Source organism: Mauremys mutica, chromosome 1 (genome assembly GCF_020497125.1).
Source record: "Mauremys mutica isolate MM-2020 ecotype Southern chromosome 1, ASM2049712v1, whole genome shotgun sequence".
Taxonomy (NCBI): domain Eukaryota; kingdom Metazoa; phylum Chordata; order Testudines; family Geoemydidae; genus Mauremys; species Mauremys mutica.
Genome location: NC_059072.1, coordinates 161,945,976 through 161,973,833, shown reverse-complemented (window position 1 = coordinate 161,973,833; position 27,858 = coordinate 161,945,976). Strand labels below are relative to the sequence as shown.

The following is a 27,858-nucleotide window of genomic DNA, read 5'->3' as shown; positions in this document are numbered from 1 at the left end:
GTTTATCCTAGCTAGGATAACTGGGGATGGTGCACTTGTTCTGCAGATAAATATCTAATTCTTGCTTGAATCCTACTAAGCAGTTTGTCTGAAAAATATCTGGCGGCTGTGAGTTCCGCATATCAATTACATGTTTGTAAGCAAAGTTTCACTTTGTTAAAATTGTTGCCTTTTGGTTTGATTGAGAGTTGTCTTGTTCTTGTAAGATTATAATATCAGTAATGAGAAACAACAGATTCGTACCCGGTGGGGAAGTGGGGCTGTTGATGGAATGAAGAGAAATCAAGTAGTTCAAGTTGCATTCACTGACAGGAAAGTTTTGCTAGGCCCACAATGTACTTATAACCCAAAAGTAAGTGTGTGTGTGTGTGTGTGTGTGTGTGTGTGTATATTTGTTTTACAGGTCCCAATCTAGGTCTGACCTGCAGAGGATATGTGTATATTACAGTTGGGTCTTTAGTTGTAGCAATTCATGGTTTTGTCTCTTGAGGTCCCTGGTTGAATCTCCGGTGTGGAACCATAGGGTATTGAAAAATCTATAATTCTTAGCAGATCAGAATTTTATCCAAAGATGCAACAGAGGGAAAAATGCAGAGAAGGGTGAAACAGGAGAGGTAGGTGAGGCTATTGTGTTGGTGAGAGGTGGCAGAGGGGCTATGGAGGAAGCTGCATGGGGCAGTGAGGAAGGTGGCAAGTGAAGTTGAGTGAGGCCGTATCAGGGCAGAGAAAGAATGAATTAACGTAAGTGTCATGCAGAGAGAGTGGCAATAAAACATATTCTTAGTCTGAGTTGATCTAAGAGTTACCTGGAAGCTTTGTTGGTAATTGATGGGCCTCAAACAATAAGTTGAACCAGTTTGTTGAAGTGAGAAGTCAGAGCCTCCTGGATAAGCGACTCCTGTCTGGAGTGAGAATGGGTGTAATCGGGCCTGGACATGTATTAGAAAGTGAGTTCTCACTTAATAGATTCATCATGGTAATTGACATTCCCTTGCTTCTCCTTCTCTCCCCTTAGGCCTTGTCTACACTACAGGACTATTTCGAATCTACTTAATTCGAATTTGTGGATTCGACCTTATGAAGTCGAATTTGTGTATCCATACTAAATACACTAATTCGAACTTCTGAGTCCACATTAACGGGGCTGGCGTCGACTTTCGAAGCGGTGCACTGTGGGAAGCTATCCCACAGTTCCCGCAGTCCCCGCTGCCCATTGGAATGCTGGGTAGAGCCCCCGATGCCTGCTGGGGGAAAAAATGTGTCGAGGGTGGTTTTGGGTAACTGTCGTCATTGAACCGTCAATCACGCCCTCACTCCCTCCCTCCCTGAAAGCGCCTGCGGGCAATCTGTTCGTGCACTTTTCTGGTCAGTGACAGCGTGGACGCCACAGCACTGCAAGCATGGAGCCCGCTGCGATCCTCGCCGTTTTCTCCTCCTCGCACTTTATCGTCCACCTCTTCCACATTCAGCTGCTGAGAAATTGGGCTACTTTTCAATGGTTCTGCAAGCACTGGGGGACCATAGGGGACGTTTTACCAACATGAACGTCGTATGGCCAGGCAAGGTTCCTGATGCGTGTGTTCTCAGGAACTGTGGGCTGCTCAGACGCCTGCTGGAAGGTAGTTTCTTCCCGTACCACGAAATAACTGTTGTGGATGTGCATTTGCCTATAGTGATCCTCGGTGACCCAGCCTGCCCGCTAATGCACTTGCTCATGAAGCCCTATACAGGCGCCTGGGACAGCGACAAGGAACTCTTTAAATAGCAGCGAGCAGCGTGACCTGTGACTGTTCAGTTTCTTTACAGAGAAGCTGAACCTGCCCCTGTTTCTTTACCCAGTTACTGTTGACTCTCCTCTTCGGTTAAATACCCCGTTCTCCCCGTTTCCTCCACTTCCAAGATACGTGTAAAAATAAAATAAATGTCACACTGTTACTGAGGAGAGGTTTCTTTATTCATGACTTTTCGTTAAAGGGTCGAAACTGGAACGCAGACTGCGGTGGGTAGGGTGTGCGCTGATGTAAAGACCGCCTCTAAACTCAAGGAATGACAGGCTCCTGCTCCTACAGCGGTCCGCATTGCCGGACTGCTTGTTTCAACAGAGCCTGCCATCCCTCCTTTTTGGGATTCTGTGTGCGGGGGGCTATGTGGCCTTGTGGCGGAGGAGGACGGATACAGATTCCTCTGCTACGTGACTCAGCGGTCCACGACAAGGGCCGCTGTATAAGATCTGTACCCGCCCTCCCCCGCTAAAAAGTCACATCCCCACCGCCCACACAGAACCTGGAAACCACCTCCCATACCGACCACAGTGCCTGCTGACTGCACTGTGTGTGTTACCCGCTGCTGATCCGGCCCCCGTGTCTGTACCCTGCGAAAGGTGCCTGTCCTATGCAATTAGCAACGCACTTCCCCACGCACCCCATTCAAACACAGTCTTCAGTGAAGAAACATGACGGAAACAGTACTTAACAGCAAAGTATTTTTATTACTTAAGTACACAGTTATGGGATGGGACTGGGATTGGGTCTTGTTTGAGTCCGGAAGGGAAGGACTTATGCAAACGTAGGGTATGAGAGCTTTTGGTTACTTGAGCACTCTGCTGGGGTGCAATGACAGTATTCACGGCCCAGGGCGGGCATCCTCCTGGTTATTTGGGGTGAGGGGGGTATGTGACTTTGTGGCGGGGGAGGGCGGTTGCAGAGATACTGCCGGGGGCTCTGTCCTGCAGTGGTCCTGCAGAACATACACAAGTCGCCGGAGCGTGTCCGTTTGCTCCCTCAGTAGTACAAGCATTGCTTGAGTCGCCTGCTTGTGTTCCTCACGCCACCTCTCCTCCCATTCGCTGTGTGAGCGCTGGTACAGAGAGACTTTCTCCCTCCACTGCCTCTGCTGGTCCGCCTCGGCTAGGTAGCAGCCCACACATTCATCGAAAATCGTGTCCCTTGTCTTTTTCTTTCGCCGCCTAATCTTCGCCAGCCTCTGCGAGGTGGATGCTGTGGAAGGTCTGGAGACAGTGGAAGCTGTGAGATGGGAAACAGTTAGTTAATTCCTTGCAATGATACTTTTTTGCGAACAATTAACTGAGTCTAGGCTGTCTCTGTGAATTTTTTGTTGAGACCCCTGTGCCTGCTGTTGCACAAATCATTTGCGCGGTGGATTCTGGGTAAATGTCACCAGTCATTCCTTCCTCCGGGAAAGCAACGGCAGACAATCATTTCGAGCACGTTTTCCATGAAATGCCCTGGCACACGCCATAGCGTGGCAACAATGGACCCTATTTTGCCTTTTGTGTATGTCACCGTATGTGTACTGGATGCCGCTGACAGAGGCGGACCAGCAGCGCTACACAGCAGCATGCTTATGCTTTTGCATGACAGCAGCGATGGTTACCAGGCATACTGCACCGTCTACCATACCATGAACTGGTAAGAAGACGGTAATAAGATGGTCATGGTTACCTGTCCTTTTGCACTGCACCATTTGGTGCTGTCATAAGTGCCCCTGGCCGAGCAGCCAGGGGCGCAAAAGCTAAATTTGGGAATGACTCCCCGAGTCAATCCCTCCTTTTTGGGTATCTAAAAATAGAATCAGTCCTGCCTAGATTATGGGCAAGTGTACTAGAGAACCACTGTATCATACAACCAGAGACCACAGCTGCTCTCTGTCCAATCCTGCATAAATTTTGAGCTGAACGCTATTCACAGGGTGTGCTCCTGAAACAACCCCAGCTGTTCATTCCGTTCTTCCCCCAGCCTTCCTGGGTTCCAATACCATTGTCCCCCCACTTGTGTGATGAAGTAATATAGAATGCATGAATAAGACACAGGTAGTCGTTTGTGAGAAATGAGTGGAAGGAAGCCTCCAGCTGCAATGATAGTCCAGAGATGACATTAAGGGGTGTGGAGGAGGGAGCCACTCATCCCTCTGCTAGTCCAGGGGCAATTGAATCTTTTCTTTACAATGAAGGGTGGGGGCTGATGGAGCTCAGCCCCCTGTTGCAATGATGAGGACGGTTACCAGCCATACTGCACCATCTACCATGAAAAATTAGCAACAGGCGGCCTTGACCGACCTGTCCCAAGCAAGTTGGTATGGTCGTTATGGTTACCAGTCCTTTTGCACTGCCCCATGTGCCAATAGGCTGATGATGAGGATGGATTTCCATCTTATTGTACCATCAGCCATCCATAGCGTGGGGGGAGCAAGGATGTTGGTGTTGAGTGCTGCACCATCGCGTCTATCTGCAGCATTCAGTACAGATACGGTGACATGTAAAACAGTCAACAGAGGATTGTTTTCCCTTTAACTTCTGGGGGTCGGGGGGGTGCGTAAATTGCCGAGCTATGCCCCGACCCACCGCGGACACTGTGTTTGACCCTAGAAGCATTTGGAGATCAGCCAAGAATGCAAATGCTTTTCGGAGACAGCAGGAACTGTGGGATACCTTGCGTCCTCGTTCCCCCCTCCCTCCATGAGCGTCCATTATATTCTTTGGCTTTCCGTTACGCTCGTCACGCAGCTGCGTGCTGAGTCTGTGCTATGCCGTCTGTCCGTTTATTTATTAAAAATACTTTGGACCAGGCGTAACGTAACATTTCTTCCCCTACTTAGATGCAGGAGTCTCCGACCGAGATCACCGTGAGGACGGGCACTGAAGGAGATAGAGAGTGCATGCTGCGTGAAATCTAGCACGAACCACGGACCTATGCAGCCATGCTCTGGGAGGCAGTGCTCCCTGAATACCGCATGAAAGCCTCGCGCGGAAAAGTGTGCTATCACGGAGCACCCAATAAGGCAGCTCTCCCCAGGAACCTCCTGCTGATGCTTATCGATTAACGGCAGGAGAGCTTCGTGGCGTTCTCCCAGGAGGATTTCTGTTCTATCACCATATATACAGAGACCTCCTTTTCACACACTTCAGATTCCTGTTATATTAAGAATAAAAGTTAACATGGTTAAAGCACTTACCGACTGCTCCTACCCCTGATTCAGGATCCGGGTTCATGGCCGGGGAGGGTTGGTAGGGGATCTCCGTGACGGTGATGAATAGATCCTGGCTGTCGGGGAAACCAGCGTTGTAAGCGCTCTCGCCTGCCTCGTCCTCCACAAACCCTTTCTCATCTTCCCCGTCCGTGAACATCGTCGAGGAACTGTCCGTCGACACTGTCCCATCATCAGAGTCCATGGTCACTGGTGGGGCAGTGGTGGCAGGCTCCGTAGCGTCCGTTGGCCGCTTTGATTTTTTGGTAGGCTTGTCTGGGGTCCTTGATTTTCACGCGGCGCTGCGTTGCATGACGGCTGTATCCTCTGTCTGTATCATGGCTTTGGAGACCTTCTCGTAGGTCTTTGCATTCCGTTCGTTGGAGCGCAGCTCCGAAAGCACAGACTCCTCGCCCCACACACCGATCAGATCCAAGAGTTCCCGGTCAGTCTACGCCGGGTCCCTCTTTCTATTCAGAGATTACATGAACTCCTCTGCTGGAGAGCTCTGCATTGCTGCCGGTGCTGCGGAGCTCGCCCTGATGTGCAACCAGAACGTCAGATTCAAACCGCCCAGACAGGAAAATGAATTCAAATTTTCGCGGGTCATTTCCTGTGTGGCTGGGCAGAGAATCCAAGCTCGGGCTGCTGTCCAGAGCGTCAACAGAGTGGTGCAGTGTGGGATAGCTCCCGGAGCTACTAAGTTCGATTTCCATCCACACCTAGCCTAATTCGAACTAGCCATGTCGAATTTAGCGTTACTCCACCTGCCGGGGTGGAGTACCAAATTCGAACTAAAGAGCCCTCTAGTTCGAATTAAATGGCTTCCTGATGTGGACGGTTGAGCGGTTAGTTCGAATTAACGCTGCTAAATTCGAATTAAAGTCCTAGTGTAGACCAGGCCTTAGTCTCATAGGTTTATTACTGCAGTGACAAATGCTGGATTTATCTCTGATAGTAGCTAAGGACATTTTAAAGATAAATTCTTGCTTTTTTGATGAGCTGCTTTCCTTTGAACAGCTTCTACCCACTGCTTCCTTGCACAGTGACACTGGGGACACCATGTGGCCATGGAAAGAACTGCAAAATGTGAAGTTCAGGTGCAGACAGCTAAATAGACGCACGATATGGGCATTCACGTATGCAGATGCGCGCACACACACAGAGAGGCCAGTCTGTTGCTCCCCCACCAGCAGTGTAATCCTAATCCATTTCACTCCCAGGCCGATTTACCACATGGTATGGTCATTAACACCAAGCTCTACAGCTGCCACTACCCACAGTAGAAGGAACTACATTGAAGTCAGTAGAGAAGTGCTTACTAACACAAGGGATGAATTGGGCCCACAGAGTGAAGCTGGGCCTATAGCAAGGGTGGCCAAATTTAGTGAGCCTGCAAGTCACATATGACAATTTTAAGAAGTTCGAGAGCGGGGTGCCCCTACTGGGGCTCGGGGATTCTGCCCCATGGGAGGCACCTACTGGAGCTCGGGGCTTCAGCTTCGCTCCTGCTTGAAACCCTGAGCCCCAGCAGGTGTGCCCCACGGGGCTGAAGCCTCAAGACCCTCCTCCCTGCTGGGCAGAAGCCCCCACCCTGCTGCAAGGCAGAGGTCCCAAGCTCCCCCCACCAAGTCTGGTAAGTGAAGAATGGGGCAGGGGCAGGCTCCGTGAGCAGGGCCGCCCAGAGGATTCCGGGGGCCCGGGGTCTTCGGCAGCGGGGGGCCCTTCTGTTCCGGGACCCACCGCCAAAGTGCCCCGAAGACCCGCGGCGGGAGCCCCCCGCCGCGGAATTACCACCGAAGCGGGACCCGCCGCCGAAGCGCAGCCCGGTCTTCGGCGGTAATTCGGTGGCGGGGGTGGGGTCCCCGCCGCGGGCCTTCGGGGCACTTCGGCGGCGGGTCCCGGAACAGAAGGGGCCCCCCGCCGCCGAAGACCGGGCTGCGCAGCGGCGGCGGCGGGTCCCGCTTCCTCCGCCCCGGCCCCAGCCTCAGCCTCTTACCCGAGCGCGTCTCCGGCGGGGCCTGAGCTCCGTCCTGCTCAGAGCCGCATGGTGAGGGGGCGGGGCTGGGAGCTCCACGCCGAGCGGAGGCAGCTGCCCCGCCCCCTCCCCACGCCGCTCTGAGCGGGGTGGAGCTCAGGCCCCGTTGGAGCTCCCAGCCCCGTCCCCTCACCACGCGGCTCGGATCGGGGCAGGGCTCAGGGGCTCGGCCGGAGACTCGGCGCTTGATGCGCTGAGGCTCCAGGAGAGGGGCGGAGGCAGGAGCCTCCGCTCTTCTCTTGGGGGGCCCCTGCGGAGCCCGGGGCCTGGGGCAAATTGCCCCCTTTGCCCCCCCCTCTGGGCGGCCCTGTCCATGAGCTGCACTTTAACTGTAAAAGAGCCACATGTGACTCGCGAGCCACAGTTTGGCCAGACCTGGCCTATAGAGTCACAGGCACAGCCTTTCTTCCCATCCCAGTCCCAGAGCACAGGTCTCTCAATGCAGAGAGGTTGAGCTGCGTGTTGAGCTTGGTGAGAAACAAAAAACTATGTTGCCCCAGGAATGCATTTAAATTCTACACAATAGCTCCCTGGAGTGAATTCCTGAGGAGGACAAGAAATACCTTAGTCTGTGACACTGCATCCGAGGGCTTAAAAGCAGCCTGGTTAAGGCTGGTGAAAATTGCTTCTCATTGCAAAACAATGAAACCTGGAGAACAGCACAGTTAAGGCTGAAGCTGGCTAACAGGTTTCAGCATTTTACCGTGTGTGTTTGTTTTTATGTGGCACCTTCACTTTGAACTTTCACTTTATTTAACAATTGAAACACTGTCTTAAGGCTTTTTCTCACTAAAAGTTGATGGTACCTCTACTCAGCATTAACTCCAGGTTAATGAAGGTTTTTTTGCCTGGCAATCTGGCACAAAGTTGGCTGCCTATGCTCAGCAGCAGACAAGGACTGGAGTGTACAAGGGTATGTCTGCACTACGAAATTAGGTCGATTTTATAGAAGTCGATTTTTAGAAATTGATTTTATACAGTCGACTGCATATGTCCACACTAAGCACATTAAGTCGACAGAGTGCGTCCTCACTACCATGGCTAGCATCGACTTACAGAGCGGTGTACTGTGGGTAGCTATCCCACAGTTCCCAGTCTCCGCTGTCCATTGTAATTCTGGGTTAAGCTCCCAGTGTCTGACAGGGCAAAAACATTGTCATGGGTGGATTTGGGTACATGTCATCAGTTGCCCCTCCATCCGTGAAAGCAATGGCAGACAATTGTTTTGCGCCTTTTTTCTGTGCAGACGCCATACTATGGCAACGGTGCAGCCCGCTCAGCTCAGCTCACCAACACCGCCACTGTTGTGTCCTGGGTGCTGCTGACAGCAGACGGTGCAATAGGACTGCTGACCGTCGTCATACGCTGCTTCCACTGCAACTCTGCTCTGCTGATATTGCTTGGACAGTGAATTTCTCCATGTCTGTCATGGGCTCCTGGGTACTCGGGAAATGTGTGCGGTGCTAACTGTTGTCCTCCACCGCTTCTGCTGCAACTCTGCTCTCCTGGTGCCATGAATCCATCTCACAGGTCCTCTCGTCATTCGGTATAAATATCTATTCTTGTGGCATCTGTCGTCATCCACTGTTTCTGCTGCAACTCTGCTTTCCTGCTCTCCTTCAGACGCCATACCACAGCAAGCATGGAGCCCGCTCAGCTCACCACTGCTGTTGTGAGCATTGTAAACATCTCACGCATTATCCTGCAGTATGTGCAGAACCAGAACCTTTAAAAGCAGGCGAGGAGGCGACGGCAGCGCGATCATGATAGTGATGAGGACATGGACACAGACTTCTCTCAAAGCATGGGCCCTGGCAATTTAGACATCATGGTGGTAATGGGGCCAGGTTCATGCTGTGGAATGCTGATTCTGGGCCCAGGAAACAAGCACAGACTGGTGGGACCACATAGTGTTTCAGGTCTGGGATGATTCCCAGTGGCTGCGAAACTGTCGCATGTGAAAGGGCACTTTCATGGAATTGTGTGACTTGCTTTCCCCTGCCCTGAAGTGCAAGAATACCAAGATGAGAGCAGCCTTCACAGTTCACAAGCAAGTGGCAATAGCTCTCTGGAAGCTTGCAATGCCAGACAGCTACCAGTCAATCGATAATCAATTTGGAGTGGGTAAATCTACTGTGGGGGCTGCTGTGATCCAAGTAGCCCACGCAATCACTGAGCTGCTGCTATCAAGAGTAGTGACTCTGGGAAATGTGCAGGTCATAGTGGATGGCTTTGCTGCAATGGGATTCCCTAACTGTGGTGGGGCAATAGACGGAACCCATATCCCTATCTTGGGACCGGAGCACCTTGGCAGCTAGTACATAAACCACAAGGGGTACTTTTCAATGGTGCTGCAAGCACTGGTGGATCACAAGGGATGTTTCACCGACATCAATGTGGGATGGCCGGGAAAGGTGCATGATGCTCACATCTTCAGGAACTCTGTTCTGTTTGAACAGCTGCAGGAAGGGACTTACTTCCCAGACCAGAAAATAACTGTTGGGGACATTGAAATGCCTATAGTTATCCTTGGGGACCCAGCCTACCCAAGAGGACTCAGGTGATGAGAGACTTGCAGCTGAAGTAGCACCTTCTGCAGTAGACAACCATAACGTTGCTCTGCAAGGACTCCCTTGCAAGTCCTGGTATAGGGGGCATGCTGGGGATGGGGCCACGGCGTACAGCATTGCAGAGATTGTAGGCAGTGCTGTGGCCCATAGGACAGCCTCAGGAAGGTTGCTATAATTTGGACGGGCCCCAAGCCAATATCCCCTCTCCCGGGGCTGCAAATTCTCTGTTCTGATGTTTTTTGGCTAGTCCATTCTGAAGGCAAGCAATGTGTTCTTAAGAAGTATGTTTATGACCCTCAAGGCATACATCCCATTCATAAATCTACCATAGCCTGTGCTTGTATAGCATCCGAGCCTATGACCCAGCCAACCATCACTTTGTCTGCACGTAGTGTGGAGCCCCAGGAAAAGCAATGCCCTGTGAATTTCCTCATAAACCGACGCTAAAGGCCAACACTGATCATGTTTTTTGTTAGCTTCTGCATTAGTTGGCTCTGCCAAGTTAACAAAAATAGGTTGCTTGGTTCAGCTACAAGTGGAAACATATTTTTCAGAAGTTACTACTTACAGTCTAAGTGGTCACCACAGGAAACCAGAACCCTGCTTGGTGGTTAGGTGATAAACCTATCTTTAAAGCTCTCATGACAACATGCAGAGACAGAAAATGAAGATTGAAGGTCACCAAATTCCTGAGCATATTTAGAAGTTGCAGTGCCTGTTTCTTCCCTCTGACTTCTCAGAAGCGTTCAGGACATCCAGCGATGGAAACAGATAAGTGTGTTTACACACTGAAGAGGTCTGGCACTATTGGGCTCAGACAAGTTTTTCACTCCAGATAGGTGAGACCATTTCAGAAAAGCTGTTTGGATCACACTAGTGGTCCAACTAGTCCAGTATTGTGTTTGACAAAAAAACAAAATGTAGTAATGCCTATGTTCATAAAAACTACCCTGCTAAAACAAAACACTACACTGCACACAGAATTCTCCTCCTGAGGGAAGAGAACAAATCACATGTAACAGATATTAGTCATGTCACTTAATGCACTTCTGGAAGATGCTCATGTACTGTGGTGAGCTACAGAGAATAGACCTGTGCCTGTGCCAGAGAGGCTTCAAGAGAAAGCGCAAGAAACTTTGTATTGCAGAATTGTAGAAGAATCTCCTCTTAGAGGAAGCTTCTTTCTAACCTGAGACAGTTAGTAGCTGGCTGGTGTCCTGATGCATGAGAGTTTTTAATATCCCTTATACATAGTTTTTCCAGACTAATGTAACCATGTATGTTCTCATTATCCATATAAATGTCTAATCTTTTTTGACTCCTGCTAAGCTCCTGGCTGCAATGATACCTGGTGCCAGTGAGTTACACAGGATAATTACGTGTTATTTAAAAGAATGTTTGTTCCCTTTTTTTCAGTGTTAACTTGGTCGCTTTTTATCATCAAATGTCTATATGAGAGAGGAGAAATAGGAGCGCACAACTTCTCTACACCAGTCATTATTTTATATACTTCTTATTTATCTCCTTTGTTAGCTATGGGACCTGTACTTGCACCAATTAAAAGCAGTATTTGGCCAAATAGTGAGAGGTATTTTTCTGCCTCCCTAATGGATACCTCTGCATTGTTTGTATAGTTATAAAAATGAGTTTGTGTAGCTTTGGTAACAATCAACACATCTGATGGGGTTTTCATAACTCACTAGGAAGAACATGATTGGCCCCACCCCATAAACAAATTTTCCTATCGGAGGCAGAGCAAAGTTTCCTATTGCTCTCTCTATTGCCCACCACCGGGGTGATAAACACCAAGGCCAACGTGGCAATTTTGGATTAGCAGAGTGGCTCAGACATCCAGAAATCTCTCATTGATTGTAAATTCATTTGGTGGGATGTGAGGTGGTGAAATGACCTTTCGCAGATCTGCGGAAAGCCCCTGCTATGTGTCTTCCCCCGTTTTCTGCTGCTCCCCAGGACAATACAAGAGATAGGAACAAGAGCCTCTGCATTTTAATTTAATTTTAAATGAAGCTTCTTAAACATTTAAAAATCTTATTTACTTTACATACAACAATAGTTTAGTTATATATTATAGACTTCTAGAAAGAGACCTTCTAAAAATGTTAAAATGTATGACTAGCACGCAAAACCTTAAATCAGAGTGAATAAATGAAGACTCGGCACACCACTTGTGTTGTAGTTCATGATTTATATTACAGTAGTTCCCAAGGCCCCAACCGGGAGCAGGTCCCCTTTGTGCTAGGCACTGTACAAACACAAAGTTGAAAAATAATCACTGCCTCAAAGAGTTTACAGTCTAAATAAGCAAGTCAAAGGATGGGAAGGGAAGACAAAATGTGACTGGCCTAATGTCCCAGATCAGTTCAGTGGCAGAACGAGGAATAAAATTACTGCTCAATGGCTTGTTGCTTCTCCTTTGGAGTCACACCCCGGAGTCACACCCCAGAATCACACCCACAAAAATTAGAGGCGTGGTTTGTTTTTTTTTTTTACTTAAAAAAAGATATTAAAATTCAGGCCCTAAATCAGTTCTACTGAATCTTAAAGCCCTTAGCAGTGTTGGTTGAGGTCATAAGTAGAGACCTCTTCAAGGGTGAATGTTTTACTATTGGCAGCAGGCAACACTCTAGAAGTGGGATATGTTCTCATTCAGTTTGTCAAACCCTGTGTTTTTGGAGATTTATGTGCCATAACATAGGAAAAGGAAGTTGTCTTAATCTTTGGAAGTCCCTGGCCAGTTTGTGCTGTCTTGGAATGTCAGGATTAAAATGCAGAGTCTGAGCTGTGCTAAGAGCTGGCTAGATCTGAGCTAGCTGCAGCGCTGCTCGTCAGCACTGAGGTGCGTTGACAACGTTTTGTTAGTGGCTGAGAACTGGAAGTGGAGGAGTGCTGTTGCTCATGCTGTGCAGGGAGCCCAAGATTGGAATGGCAGGGTGTGTGCTCTTGGTGAAGACTGAGGTGCATTGGCAGGGCTGCGTTTTATATGGTACTTTAGGATATAGGCCCAGATTTCCTCTTGCAATCTGGTCCTTGTACTCTGCTCTGACAGCAAAAGAGGCTGGAAATTGGCCCCATCTTCCCAGCTGATGATTCCCCCCAGTGTGGAGGAATCCTTAGCTTGCATGAGAGCAAGCATGGTTGGCGCTTACACTCCGCCACTCCTAGGCACAGTGTGGGGCTAAGAGCAGGAGGAAATAAGGCCAGTGCTGGTGCCTTCCAGCTATTCTCAGATAGCCCCTTGGGGTCTGTTACCAGCCCTGGGCTGGGGTTAGCCCGGAGCTGGCCTGAGAATCAGGAAGATGTAACTGGCTCCTTGGAGGCCCTCCTTTCCCCTGTGCATTTCACAGAAAGTGGGCACAGAACAGAGACAGGCCCATAGTGTCTCTGCATACAAATGATCAAGCCCACTGAATCAATATGGAAGACTTCACTTTGTGAGAAACCACCTCTCCCATAGATTTTGTTGGTGGCCCATTTGCTCAATTCTCTGTGGCTCTAATGGCTACTGGAAATCCAGGTGCTAGCAAGGAGACTACATGACTGTTCCTAAGGATGGCCCACCAACAGCCAGCCCTCCAAGCCCTGCACTGTCTTCTACACTAAGTCTAGCGCCTGAAAACCAAGTAAGCCAGCAAAACTGCTCCACACTCAATGGCTGCAGAAGCAAGTGTACGAAGAGCAGCAGCTCGATGATGAAATGTAAAGAAGGGCTCATCATAATGTGGTTGGAACATTTCCGATGTCAATAGCACATGCTTGTGCTGTCCTCTGAAGTGCAAAGAACATTCTGCTTCTACAGAATGACCAGCACACATGCTGCAAGAATATAAGTGTAGAGGGTTGTGGTTACGATACTAAATTTGAAATGATCTTTCCAGTGTACTCTCCAATTTTCAATTGCGTGCAACTTCCTCACCCACCCACGTCAAATTACTTTTTGGGCTAAAATTTCTCTCTCACAATCTCAATTCGTAGGGGAACCTTTGTGTAGAGAAGTCTCATATGTTAGTTCATCTCTTTTTGAGTTTTCCAAATGTGTGGAGGGGGATGGAGCAGGCGTTGTGGAATTCAGGAAGGTATCCAATGATGTAGTTATCAAATGATGGTTTTTCCTTACTGGGAAAGAATTGTTTTTGGCTAGAAATTTAACCAGAAGTCTCTGCCTCTAAGAACAGCCTGTCTGCTGCACTAAGGGAGAAGCTGGTTTTCCCTGTCAGCCATAGTTCTATTTGAGGTCTGTAAGCACAAATGTGATGTCTGACCAACTCCTTTTCCTTGAGAGGGTGATCAGTGCTTGGTACATTCCAGGTCCTTTGCTTTCCTGTGTGTCCATTCTGGGCCTCTCCAGCCACCTGGCAGCATTGGGGGAGGGAGGCCACTGTGCCGCTGACCTTTTGTGGCCTACTTATCACCCACTCCTGGTGCTGCTGCCTCCAGGGTAAGGTTCTCTCTCAAAGATACCAGCCAATAGATGTCTCCACTAATAGCTCCATTCAGGTAATTTTAAATAAAAAGAGGTTTTATTGGCAACTGTACAGAAATGGGGGGGGGGGAAGACGGGGAGCTAGATTATCTGCTTCCTTTGTGCTGTTATGGGGTAAAGTTGTAATACAGTGATGAATCAGGTCTAGGGTTGCCAACTGTCTAATCACACAAACCCAAACATCCTTGCCTTCTCTGAGGCCCTGCCCCCACTCACTCCATCCTCCCACCCTCACTCACTTTCACCGGGCTGGGGTAGGGGGTTGGGGTGGAGAGGTTCAGAGTGTGGGAGGAGGCTCCGGGCTGAGCCTGGGGCAGAGGGTTGGGCTGCAGGAGGGGTTGCCGGCTTTGTGAGGGGGCTCAGGTGCAGGAAGGGGCTCAGGGCTGGGTCAGGGGTCTTGGGGTTCAGGCTCCGGCCAGGCAGTGCTGCCGGACTTTTAGCAGCCTAAAATCTCCCAGATTAGCTTCAGTAGCCCCCAGGAGATTGAGCCTGATTCCAGAAGACTCCCAGCCAATCTGGGAGGGTGGTAATCAGGTCCTAAATCTCAGGGCATCGAAGCTGGTGTGATCTCCATGTCGAGGTGAGTCAGGTGTAAGGAGGTGTCAGTTACACCATCTTAAAGAAGATGTAAATTACACCAACTTAAATTCCCTCTGATTTCTTAGTTCACCGCTGAATTCAGCCTGTTAAGCATGCTTTTATGAGCATGAAGCCGGAGATGAGAAATGGTCCTCCCCCAGCAGTGAAGAGACTCACCTTCCTTTCTTTTCAGTCTGTGAATACAGAAAGCAGCAAAATGAGAGAAGAGTGGGAAAATCTTCAGTTAAGGCCTGTGGCCTGAAAGCTTTCAGGACAGAACAACAAATCAGTCCTGCCACTGTCCACTAACCCTGAGAAGTGCTGGAGACGGGGAAGATCTAGAACTACCTGAGACACTGTTGGAGCTCACTTGTAGTCTCTATCTCTCTGAAGCAGTAATAATTACCTGGCAAAGACATGAGATGCTTGAATGGCAAAAGCACATCTAGACAAGCGGCCTGCATGGCCATGTCATTCAGCCATTCTGCACTATAGTAGAATACAGCTGAATGACATGGGCACGCAGACCGCAGACTACAGTTGAAACTCCTTGGCTGTTTTGTTGGCATCTAGAGTTGGAATATACTGGTGATAAACTTCAGAGAATGATGATCTGTCAGACTCGGGAGCCTTTATTCTACCAGGACTTCTAGCAGCTAGAAAATTGGGTCTGCAGATTATTTTATTTCTTAAAAAGTGGCCTGCTCTTTCCCCCCCATGTATGGTGTCGAGGTGGAGTTGTCTTCCTCATTGCCACTGCTAAATTTGGCACTAAAATAGATCCCAAATAAAACTAACCAGGCACAGGTCAGCCACACGCTCTTTACAGTTATTTTAGAAAGAGACATGGCTGCTGCTATTCCATCCTTTTTTTTTGTTTGTTTGTTTTTTTATGGTGAGCTCTTTAAGGTGGACTGTTCAGTCTTTTATGCCAGGGGTTCTCAACCTTTTTCTTTCGGAGGCCCCCCCAACATGCTAGAAAGACTCCACGGCCCACCTGTGTCACAACTACTATTTTTCTGCATATAAAAGCCAGGGCCGGCATTAGGGGGTATCAAGCAGGGCAGTTGCCTAGGGCTCCACGCCACACGGGTCCCAACAAAGCTACATTGCTCAGACTTCAGCTTCAGTCCCAGGTGACTGGGCTCAGGGCCCCGGGCTTCAACGCCATGTGGTGGGGCTTCAGCTTTCTGCCCTGGGCCCCAGCGAGTCTAATGCTGCCCTGCTTGGCGGACCCCCTGAAACCTGCTTATGGCCCCTTAAGGGGCCCCTGGATCCCTGACTGAGAACCACTGTTCTGTGCAAAGCCCCAATCAGATACCAGTACATAACTGTACTGATAGCAATACTATTGCTTGTAGGAGCAAGGAAAGCCTTACAGAGTGTGTGGCCTCAAGCAGAGATGATGTCAGATGGCCACCTCAAAACACCAAGCCTCCATTCCCACTGTGCTATTTTCAGGGGGACATTGGATTGAGAGTTGCCTCCCCCCTCAGCCCAGCTGCAGCTGGGAAGAGGAAGAGGCTACATCTTCCTGAGGCTATGGGAGATGTTCCTGAAGGGCAGGGCAGTGACTTGCTGGCTTCAGTTTAAGACCAGCCTTTTGTGTGATAGGAATAACTGGAGCGAGGTAATAGCAATACAAATTATCTGTGTTAGCACTCAGTGCCTGAAGGAACTCACTGATTCCTTGTAAGGTGGAAACTGTTTGCTTGGTAGGTTAAGTTCCTGGTGACATGGAACTTCATGGTGATCTTTCAAAAGTAATTATTCATACAAGGGGATGAGGAAGGGGCTGTTGCTCAAATCGGTTATCACAGGATTCCCGTAAGCCACTTATCAGAGTTTGAGGTCAGGAAGCCTAAATAAGGGCACCTTTGTTAATGAGTAAAGTGGTGTTTGAGTCACCTGCAGTTACAAGTAACCACTGCCTGTTGTTGCTGTAAAGCGTTCTCTGTGCTGTCTTTTCTGAAACACGCTCTCCACGGCTCTGTGGTTTGTGTTGCATCAAGAATGAGTTGGCTCACCCCACCTGCCCCAAAGCTCTTTCCCTTTCCCCCCAATTCGAGCTGCGGTGTCTTCACAGCTGCAGTTCTGCAGCCCTGCCAATCTCCAGAGGAAGCAGATGCCTTTTTTGGGACTCTCTGGTAGCATGGGTTATCCTCTCCTTCTGGGACAGCTGCTGTGGCATATGGCTCCTCTCCTGCATGTTTCAGGTATAGTTCTAGGAGTTTGCTAGCTTATTATGATTTCTTATAAGTTACTGCAGAGACTTGTGAGTCAGGGATCCTGGGTTCTATTGCTAATTCTACCTTGCATTTGCTGGGTGACATTGGGCAAGTGAGTTTTGACCTCTCTGTGTGCTTCATTGGATGCTGGTGGCATCTGAAATTGAGTAAGGAAGACAGAATTAATCAGGAATAGCTATGCTGAAATAACTCCCATGTAGATAAATCCTGATTCACTTAGGTGCTTTGGAAAATTTTATCCACACTCCATAGATCTGCGTTATCTGTAGTTTTGTTGGCAGTCTTACCATTTTCTTGGATTTGGGTCCCTCTTCTTTTTTCCATCAGCAGCTTTCTTTTTAGTCATGTTGATTATCGGAATCACATTAAAACTGTACAGCTACCTTGCTAGCTCTGTCCCAGCCATCTGGTAATATAATTAATGCTAATCGACACGGGCTTATGGAAAATAGATCTTGTCAAACGAACTCAATATCTTTTTCTGATGAGATTACAAATGTGGTTGATAAAGCTAATAGTATTGATGTAATATACTTAGGACTGCTATAAGGCATTTGATTTGATACTGCACGACACTTTTTGATTAAAAAACTAGAATGATACAAAATCAACATGGCATACACTAAATGGATTAGAAAGTGGGTAACGGAGAGACCTTAACATGTAATTTTAGAAGGTGTGTGTTTTGTTGTTTTTTTGTGGGGTCCTGCAGATATAGGTTCTTGGCCCTCTGCTATTTAACATTTTTATCAAAGATCTGAAGTAAACATAAAATCATTACTGGTAAAGTTTGCAGATGACCGAGACCGGGGAAATGGACAGGTCATTGATACAGAGCAATCTAGATTGTTTGGTAAACTGAACTCAAGCAAACAATATGCATTTCAGTACAGCTAAATGCAGGTCATACTTAATTTTTCTGTTGTAGTTTATTACCTTTCACCCAAAGGTCTTAGAGCTGGATGAAAATTTTCACGCAAAACTTTTTTTGGGGTGGGGGGGGGGGAAGCAAAAATGTACATTTGGGCTGACCAATACAATTCATGAATTCAGGTCAGTTTTGGACGATTCTGTTGGTTTAAAAAAAAATCAGAAATGTTGAAATGGTTCACTTTGGCATTTCCAAAACAACATATCTTTCCAAAAGAAAAAGTCAAAATGTTTTTATTTTGGAATTTTGGAACACTTTTTTTTGTTTGTTTTGGGTTGACCCAAAGAGAATTTTTGTTTTTCAGACCTGCCCCTGAACTGAACATTCAGTTATTTGGACATCCCTAGTGTCAAAAGCACTTTACACATTGATGATTTAAACCTTGCAGTTACTCAGTTAGAGATGTATTACTATCCTTGGTTTACATATGGGGAAACTGAGGCATGAGGCAATTAAGTGATTTACCTGAAGCCACACCGGGAGTCAGTAGTAGAGCTAGGAACAGAGTCCAAGAGCCATCACTTGGTTCTTTTGCTCCGGCCACAATGCCTGCACCAATCTAAATGAATGAGTGACTGCACTACTAGATTTTGCATCTGTTTCCAGTTTTTAAGTCCAGTGAAATTGTGAGGACAGGAAGGGATTTTGGGTGTTGAGGGGAGAGTTAGTACTGGGAACATAAACTAGTGGTATGGATGAACTGTTGTGTTTTTTTTTTTATATTAAATCAAACTTACCTGTACACTCAAGAGACTTTCATCCCATAGAAGTTGCCGTAGCAGATCAAACTATGGGTCATCTAAGTCAGTATCATTTCACCAGCAGGATTCTGTACATAGTGCTTCAAAGATAAGAGTAAACTGGCCACAATTCCCCCCACCCCCTGCCAACCCAAACCAAACAGTCAACGTAATAAATAAACAAAAACCCAATTCTCCAAAAAACTGTTGTTGATATTTCCAAACCTTCTGAAACCAAATAATATTTCAAATCTGGCTTTTCCCAAATTCCAGGCCAAAGGAGGTTTGATAATTTAAATGAGTTTGAGATAAGTACCTGGACATTTGAGTGCTAATCTGAAATTTTTGGGATGCTTGTTTATGGCAGTTGCATACTGCTATATAAGCATATCTCCATCTTCCCTGAGTGGAAGAAAATCCTTCCTCAGCAATTTGGTCTTCTATTATCACTCAATCCTGGGCTTCCATATATTGGTCCACCAACAGATCTGAGCCCTCCTCTTCTGGGACCATCTTCCCTTAGGATAAGAGAAGACTGTGACGTTGCACTCCATATGTTTTATGGAAATATGCTTATGAGTGTAAATATGATGTAACTGGAATATGCTTTATGCAAAAGGTCTCTTGTAAGGTATCATAACAAAGGTTATAATCTACTGAACATATTCCTCCTATTTGTATGCATGTATCATTCTCGTATCTGAAGCTAGAAATATGAAGTATAACTTTGAGGTCTATTGTAATTATGCAAAGTGTGGGCCATTAATGGTGGTTTAAAATCTTGATGGCTCCCATTGACTAGGACAATTGGTTGTAAATGGTTTATTTACTTGCAAACCTTCTTGTGTGGGCCAACCACGGAAGAATGGAGACTAGGGGTCTTACAGTGACGTGACCATGTCACATGACACTGGAATCCATCTTAATCCTTGTACTTTTCCATTGATGAGGTGGGTGTGGGGACAAGCACAGACAAAAGATTCCCGCCTTGTGCCAGAGCTATAAAAGGGGGTGAAGCAGGACAAAGGGGGCTGCCAGACATGAGAAAACCCCTGCTTACCACCTGAGATGTCTGCTGGAACTAACAAGGACTGTACCGGGGAAAGGATTGGGCCCAGACTAGGAAGGTGTCTAGTTTGTGAAAGAAGCTTATTGGATATTACCTGTAATCAGTTTCTTACTGCATTAGGCTTAGACTTGCATGTTTTTGTTTTATTTTGCTTTGTGACTTACTTTGTTCTTGCTGTTATTACTTTAAACTACTTAAATCCTATTTTTATACTTAATAAATTCATTTTTGTTTATTAATAAACCCTGAGTAAGTGATTAATACCTGGGGGGAGCAAACAGCTGTGCATATCTCTCTATCAGTGATATAGAGGGCGAACAATTTATGAAGTTACCCTGTATAAGCTTTATACAGAGTAAAATGGATTTATTTGGGGTTCGGATCCCATTTGGAGCTGGGTGTCTGGGTGCTGGAGACAGGTAACCTGCTGAGCTGTTTTTAGTTAAAATCTGCAGCTTTGGGGACGTGGGCCAGACCCTGGGTCTATGTTGCAGCAGGCTAGTATGTCTGGCTCAACAAGGCAGGGTTCTGGAGTCCCAAGCTGGTAGGGAAAATGGGCTCAGAGGTAACTTCAGCACATCAGGTGACAATCCCAAGGGGATCTCTGTGACTGAACCCGTCACAAAGAATCTCTTCCTTCTCAGATATAGTTCTTTCCTGTTTGGTTATTGCTTTTTTTTTAAAATCTGATTTCAATGACTGCAGTGGAGTGGGAATTTAGGTAATCAAACGAACTTTCTCTCTCACAAGCTGTGGGGGAGCCTTATACTGCATCACTCTGATGACTATGCTTTGGTTTGCTATCTTCCAGGGGACACAACGGAGAAAATTTTAACAGCTGGGAATGTTTCTGCAGTTGAAAACAGCAACATCACCCTGCGGTGTTCTCTCTCTTTGACCAATGCCATTGTGTCGCAGGTGAACTGGAACAGGTGTAACAAGGTCATGCTTGCAGTTTACCTAAGCAAAGATAAAGCCATAGTCCAGCCGGCATTCACTGAGAAGGTATCGCTGGCAGCAGAATATGGGATAACAATCCACTTATTAGGAGTCAATGACACTGGGGATTACTGCTGTGAATTTCACACCTTCCCTTATGGGATATTTGAAGGGAGAATGTTCCTGGAACTGACAGGTGAGCCAACAAAACTACAGATAACTCAGATCTATGGAGTGCAGGTAAAATTTTCCAAAGCACCTAAGTGACTCAGGATTTGTCTACATGGGAGTTATTTCAGAATAGCTATTTCTGATTAACTCCATGTTAATCAAAGGGAATAAGGCACTTTTTGGAAGCGGATTAAGCTAATTCATAATAAAATACTCTTATTCCAGAATAAGGGCTTGTCTACACTGGCAATGTTAAAGCGCTGCCGTGGCAGTACTTTAACATGGCTTGTGTCGTCGTGGCACAGCGCTGGGAGAGAGATCTCCCAGTGCTCTAATAAACCACCTCCATGAGGAGCGTAGCTCCCACTGCTGGGAGAGTGGCTCCCAGCGCTGTAGCACTGTCTACACTGACACTTTGCAGCGCTGAAACTTGCAGCACTCAGGAGTGTTTTTTCACACCCCTGAGTGAGAAAGTTGCAGCGCTGTAAAGTGCTAGTGTAGACAAGCCCTAATAGTTACACACATGGAGTTAATCAGGAATAGCGAAACTGCTTTAAATTCACACCCTATCTTATTCTGGATTAAATTTGTGTGTGTAGACAAGCCTGTAGGAAAAGAGCTGCATGAATAACTGATTTTTTCAGTTTGTGGGCTGTAATGAACTCCCCCCCCCCCAAAAAAAAATCCGCTCCCCCCCCCAAAAAAATTTGATGAACCAAAAAGTCAAAAATTAATTCATTTCAGGTTGAATGAAACTTTTTGTTTGACTGAAAATGATTGTAAGGTTTGTTAACCTTTAAAAAAAAATTGAAGTAAATTTTGAAACCAAAAAAGCTTTGAATAAAAAATTGAAATGTTTTGTCTTGACATTGCAAAATGAATTTTTTGATTGATACAATTTTTTAACTTGACTTCTTGAAATATTTCAGTTGACTCAAATCTACATTTTTCGGTGAAAATAAGTTCTAGCTGAAAAATATCACCCTTTTCTATTTAGGAGCCTAAGAGTGGTGTTTTAGGCACTTTTGAAAATTTACCCCTTTAGGCACCTTTGACACGTTTATTTTGCAATTGAAGAATTAGCACCATCCAGAGCACCCTCTTCCTTTCCCTAGAGTAGATTCATTTTGTGGGTGACATGGCCAAAATTATTATTTTTAACATTTACCTTTTGCCTTTACTAGTAAATTATATTATTAAAGCTGAAAGATTTTAAGAGCTAATTTACTTTTCATCACTTCTGTGGATTGTGTACTGTTTGTTTACTTTTTGCACTTCTCACTTAGCTTGGACAATAAAGCTAGATTGGTCAATGTCACTTTCTGTTTATGGTCAATTTCACTTGCCATTTCTCCTTCCACTAGCCCAGTGCTCTGCCAGATCTGTTTACTTGAATTACAAAAGTAAGGATCGTCTAGTGGTTGGTAGAGATGACTGCATTTAGAGGGGCAGAGAGAGGAAGTGATCTGCCCTTGATTTGGTTTGGGGATTTGTCTCTAATAATACTCGCCTACCATACAGGAAGTGTGAAGGCTAATTGGAGCCAAATTCTGCCCTTAATACAAGGGTACAATTCTACCTGTAGGGGTCTGGTGCTGCTGGGGAGAGGGGAGAAAGCATACAGCAGCTGGTGGGGGTGTTACCCGGGGTTTTCAGAACCCCCAGCAGTGGCAACATAACTATTTCACTTTAGGTGGGTCAGGAATAAATCAGTAGGAACAGAGCCATAGGCGCTGACTCCGTGGGTGCTCGGGGGCTGGAGCACCCACGGAAAAATTTGGTGGGTGCTCAGCACCCACCGGCAGCTCCCCGTGGCCCCGCCCCCCTGCTCCACCTTGCCTCCACCTCCTCCGCGAGCCCCACCGTGTCCTGGTTCTCCCTCCTCCCTTCCAGCGCTTGTGCTGCGAAACAGCTGATTCACGGGGAGGGAGGGAGGGAGGATGAGGAGGGGGAAGGTGGTGCACTGGGGGAAGAGGCGGGGCCAATGCAGGGATTTGGGGAAGGGATCCAATAGGGGCAGGGAGGGGGCGGAGTTAGGGTGGGGACCTTGGGGATGGGGTTGGAATGGGGGTGAGGCCAGGGGTGGGGATAGGGTGGAGTCAGGGCGGGGCCTGGGGCGGGCAAAGGGGCGGGGGGCGTGGGCACCCAGTGCCGCCAGAGAAAGTGGGCGCCTATGAACAGAGCTATTCTGTCTGATCAAGGATTAAATGCAAGTAAGGGTGCTCTTGTCTGACACCGCAGTTTATTAGATGGAAGCACATGCAGACATAAGCAATAGGTTTAGAACATACCAGATGTTTACCTAACATCTGGTATGGAATGGTATTGAGTAATTAACAGCAGGTTCGCAGTGGCCAGTTGACACCCTTTCTCCCCGGCAGGTGAGCAGGAAAAACATCTCTCAAGATGGCTTCAGAGGACTGCTCCCAAGTACACTCTATTAGCTAATCTTTTATAACTAACATCTACAAAACATATAGGTCATAATGACCCTACTGGATCATCACTTTTTCTAATTTTCAATAAACTTTTAATAGCAACGGCATCTAGATTCAAGGTTTTCCAGCCACCAAGGTTTTCAGACTCGGGTGTTTACTTGTCTGTCCCCTCCTCCCATTCTGATTAGCAGAAACTGTAGCTAGTTTTGACCTTGCTTCTGAAAGTCTGTCTCCAAATTAACACTTAACGATGTGGTGAGGCTATTTTATTAATTCAGGGTGGCTAAATGCACATAATATGGTTGCATGTAGCTTGATCACATTGTATACACACCCCTCAAATCCAGGGCAACAGGGGCCAGATGGTGGGCCACTTTGAGACCAAGGAATACCACTTACAATTCCTTAGAGCTAGAAGTCAGAATTCCAGGGCGGTAACTGCCAGACTCACTCCTCTTTTCTTTTTAGCAGATTGGTACCATGTTTGCCTCCTTTTCCCATCCCGCTCTCCCCACCTGGTCCTTTGGTGTATCCTGTTCTCCAGGGCTTTCCAAAACCAATTGTCACTTGGTGGTAATAATCTAATGTTCAACAACTACCAACAATGACTTGGCCTTGCAGGTTCTATATCTCGGGATGCAGTTATTTATTACCTTGTCAATAGGAAGAACCCTCAGGGTATTAAAATATCAGCTTATGGCAGACAACCTACCAAAGTGAGATTTGAAAAAAGAATGGTTTTGGTGACAGTTGGACAGGTTGCTTTTGTGTTTTACTGAAGGTTGGTGTTAGAGCCCTGGTATATTTCCGGTAGTTCACTACGGGCTGACTGTGCAGTGGTATGAGCGCTTCTCCTAGGAGGTGCTGAGCACAGACAATGTAGGACGGGGCTCCCCATTGAAGTGTTGGTGCACATGTGAACCCGTGATCTCTGCTGGAGTAAGAAAGACTTGGTACAGTTGTCAGCAGTGCCTCTTCTCACGGAGATGCTTTGCTTACATAGAAACGGAAACTGACTTAGGCTGCAGGATTCAATGGCCTGAGCTGGATACAGCATATCTTTGTTGTATTATGCATGAAATAATTAAACAGGGTGGTCTCCATTGGGCATTTATCATCACTAGGTTTTACCCTCAGCATTGTTTAAGATGAAACCAGTTGGAGGAAGATCCAGACTGTCCTGAGGAAGAAGGAGATAGAGTGCCCTCCCATCAGGGTTTCTTTGCCAAACCTGGACACGTGGGGCCTGATTCTGTTTTCATTAAAACAACTGTAATTGAGGAGTAACTCTCCTGAAATCAATGGTGTTACACTAGTGTAAAATAAGTGTGAGATTAGCATCAGGCCTGAGGATCACAGCTGTAGCCTTGTACCCCCTTCTGCATGCCTTTGGTGAATGTGGCCAAGGGTGATTTTAATGCCAAACTCACATTTCTCTTCACTTAATTTCAGGAACATCAGAGGAGACGACCCTTTGGAAGAACCTTCCATACATAATCATCAGCCTGATATTGGGAGTTCTGCTCCTAGTGTGTTTCGTACTCTGGATCCTCAGGAGAAAGGTAACCGGAAGTTAGTCCCGGTAAGGTCACCAGCTCCCCTTCCACTCATCCCCTGTTACTTTTCTTAGCTATTGAATCTTTAATTACATTGATTGGATTAAACATAAAGATGCAGAGTAACTTCAATGGGAAACATGGTGTCTAAGTGGACAGATCTCTGCTGTCCCCAACTCCAGCATTCACTTAGTAGCTCATTGTGCTTCCTAGTGTATTGACCTCTGCTGCCCACAGCCTCAGGAACTCACTTGATTTGGCTGAATTTTGAGCATCTGCTCAAAAATCCTCACAGCATGGCCAAGAAATTATCTCAGATCCTGTGCCTTAGTAACTCAGCACCCAGCTCAGAGTGAGGGCTTTGCTATGGTCCCTAATTCCCTCCCCAGTGAGCTCTGCTGACCACCCTAATACACCTGGGCTGAGTGTGAGGGAATTGCTCATATCACCCATCCTGTGACTGATTATGATGGAATATCTGGGGTCCCTCCTCATTCCCCTAGCTGAGAGTGAAGGCACAGTTCATGTTTCCCCATCTGGGCTGAATGCATCTCAGCATTCCCTCTTAGATGAATGTGTGAGACCTTTTCAGAGTCAGCAGAGAACGGGGTGTATATTTGGGCCCTCTTTCTTTCAGACTGCTTGCTGAGAGCATATTTCAGGTTCTCCTGAAGTGTGACGGTGTGTCTCGGTAATCACCCCGCTTTCCTTTCACTAGCTACTATGTGGGCACCTCTCAACTCCTGCAGGAATGGTCTGAGTGTGAGGGGCCATTTCAGGCCCCATGCCCATCCCACTGGCTAAGATTGGGGTCCCCAGCTCGGTGTGAGGACATGTCAGATGGGGGCCCTAATCTGTCAGCTGTCAAATGTGTGGGCACATCTCATGGGCCTGTACGTGCTTCACTGGACAAGGGGGCTGGTCGATGATGGGAGGCATTTTATTCTATACTGGCTGAGGGCTGGATTCATGGAGGACCCTACTCCACACCAATCAAGGGTGAGGTTGCTTCTCAAGGGGGCCTCCACCAGTGTAAGGGCACATCTCAGGCCCCCTTCATACCCAACCTCCTCAACCCCTCCATAACCCACCCCTCTCTCTCTCCCCTCTTAAGAAAGAGGTGGAAGGATGGTAGGAATCTGAGCAGCTGTTTAAACGTAAGGATGCGCCTGATCTCACCCTGTAGACAGAAATCCTGCCCAGACTCTGGGAAAGTATGGATCTGAAGAATGGCCCTTGGGGCCGTCTCTGGTTTAAAATGATTGGAGGAAAAAAACCTTGTGGCTTTGTTTTGTAGAAACAAACTCAGAAGATCCTTGTGCCGCCCCATGTCCTGCAGAAGGCACCTTCCAGCAGCAGTGGGGAGAACTGCAGCTCACAAAACCCCACCAGAGGCAGCTCAGCAGAGGCCAGCGTGGCATCTGCCAGCAGCGTGGGAGCTCAGGAGGAGTCCGATGATGGTCACGACTATTTCAACGTCTTGCGATACAAAAGCCACAGCAGCAGGAGCACTGTGGTACAAATGGGGTAGCGGGGTGGGGAGGAGGGAGTTTTGGCTGTGGGGAAGCATAATGATCCTGCATCAGATCTTTTGTTGAAACCTTTCTGCTTCCTCCAGCAAGTCTCGTAAAACGGTCTGGAGGTTGGCTGGTCAAGAGAAAGGATATGTGTGGTGGTGATGGGAGGGAGAAGTACACAGCATTGTTGTAGACAGGCTCAGGGTGTTTGCACTGGATGAATCAAGAGATTGGAAAGGGCCTTTACCTTCTGGGTTTTGTTCAAAATCCCATCCAGGCTGGTAGCGACAAGACGTTGTTACTAACTGAAGGGCTGCGTGGAGGTCACAGGCCAGTTTCCTAGGGCTACCAGTGACCACATCACAACTTGGGGAAGAAAACTGGTTCAGGAGAGAAGCAAGGTAATGACTGAGCCATGGACATTGCCTTCTCCTCTCATCTCTGGGGATGGTCTCTCAAGAGCCGGGCTGAGGAACACCAACAGGGGGGCTATGTGTGGGAATGGTGCCAACCCATCTGCTGCTGCCTGGACTGTACCTGATCTGATGGACGGTGTCATAAACAGATAGTTAAGGGTTAATGCCTCTTTTACCTGTAAAGGGTTAAGAAGTTCACCTAGCCTAGCTGACACCTGACCAGAGGAACCAATGGGGGGAACAAGATGTTTCAAAAGGAAGGAGGGAAGTTTCCTTTGTTTAGAGTCAGTTTCAGTTTCAGCCGGAGTGGAAAAGATCAAGGAACCAGCCGCTTATCAGAGTAGTAAGTTTTAGAAAGGAATAAATAGGTTTATGTTTATTTTCTTTTGTAACTTGTCTTTGTGCAATTAGGGAAATAATCAAATTTGGGTATTCTTGTGTGTACTAAGGTTTTTGCGCAGGGGAACACCCTGTGTTTTAAATTTGTTGTCTGTGAGATCAGCTTGTATGCTGTCTCCCAGAGGTTTTTTTCTTTTACCTTTCTTTTCTTTAATTAAAAGCCTTCTTTTTAAGAACCTCATTGATTTTTTCCCCTGTTTTTTAAATCCAAGGGAATTGGATCTGGACACACCAGGGAACTGGTGGAGGAGTCTCTCAAGGGAGGGAAGACAGAGTTTTCCAGATGACTCAGACATCTGGATGGTGGCAGCAAAACCAGATCTAAGATGGTAATTAAGCTTAGAAGTGTTCATGCAGGTCCCCACATCTGTACCCTAAAGTTCAGAGTGGGGGTGAAACCTATGACAGATGGATAGGGGACTTTAGTCTCCAGAGCTGTCAATGGAGCACCATTCACAGAATTTAGGCATGAAAATGGCTGTAGGGCAGCCAGTTACCACTCACTTTGCATATGGGACCCGCTGGATAATGGGAAGCAGCCTTTTGATCCCACAGGACCCTGCTGGTTAACAACATGCCTTGTGGTTGCAATCCTCAGGCTGAGAACTACTGGAATATATCCTTGGATTGTTAATATGGCCTTGGGGTGCAGATTTGGTGAGTTTACCTTGTTTTGAGAAGAGTGCCTCCTAGCATGAGAGAAACTTTCTAGATTCCTGTTAAAATGCTCTTTCAACCCCTGCTATGGAAATGATTATCCAA

The 27,858-nt window shown here is 47.2% G+C and overlaps 1 protein-coding gene across 1 annotated transcript in view; it reads left to right on the top strand.

The window, feature by feature from the left end:
* TIGIT (T cell immunoreceptor with Ig and ITIM domains) overlaps window positions 1-27,383 on the top strand; it is a 77,394-nt gene extending 50,011 nt beyond the window's left edge. The window contains exons 2-5 of the mRNA XM_044991744.1: window positions 20,472-20,795; window positions 24,661-24,770; window positions 26,062-26,280; window positions 27,309-27,383. Of these exons, the coding sequence (XP_044847679.1) occupies window positions 20,606-20,795; window positions 24,661-24,770; window positions 26,062-26,280; window positions 27,309-27,383 (594 nt within the window). The 5' untranslated portion in view covers window positions 20,472-20,605. The remainder of the gene's footprint in view (window positions 1-20,471; window positions 20,796-24,660; window positions 24,771-26,061; window positions 26,281-27,308) is intronic.
* The last annotated feature ends 475 nt before the right edge of the window (window positions 27,384-27,858 follow it).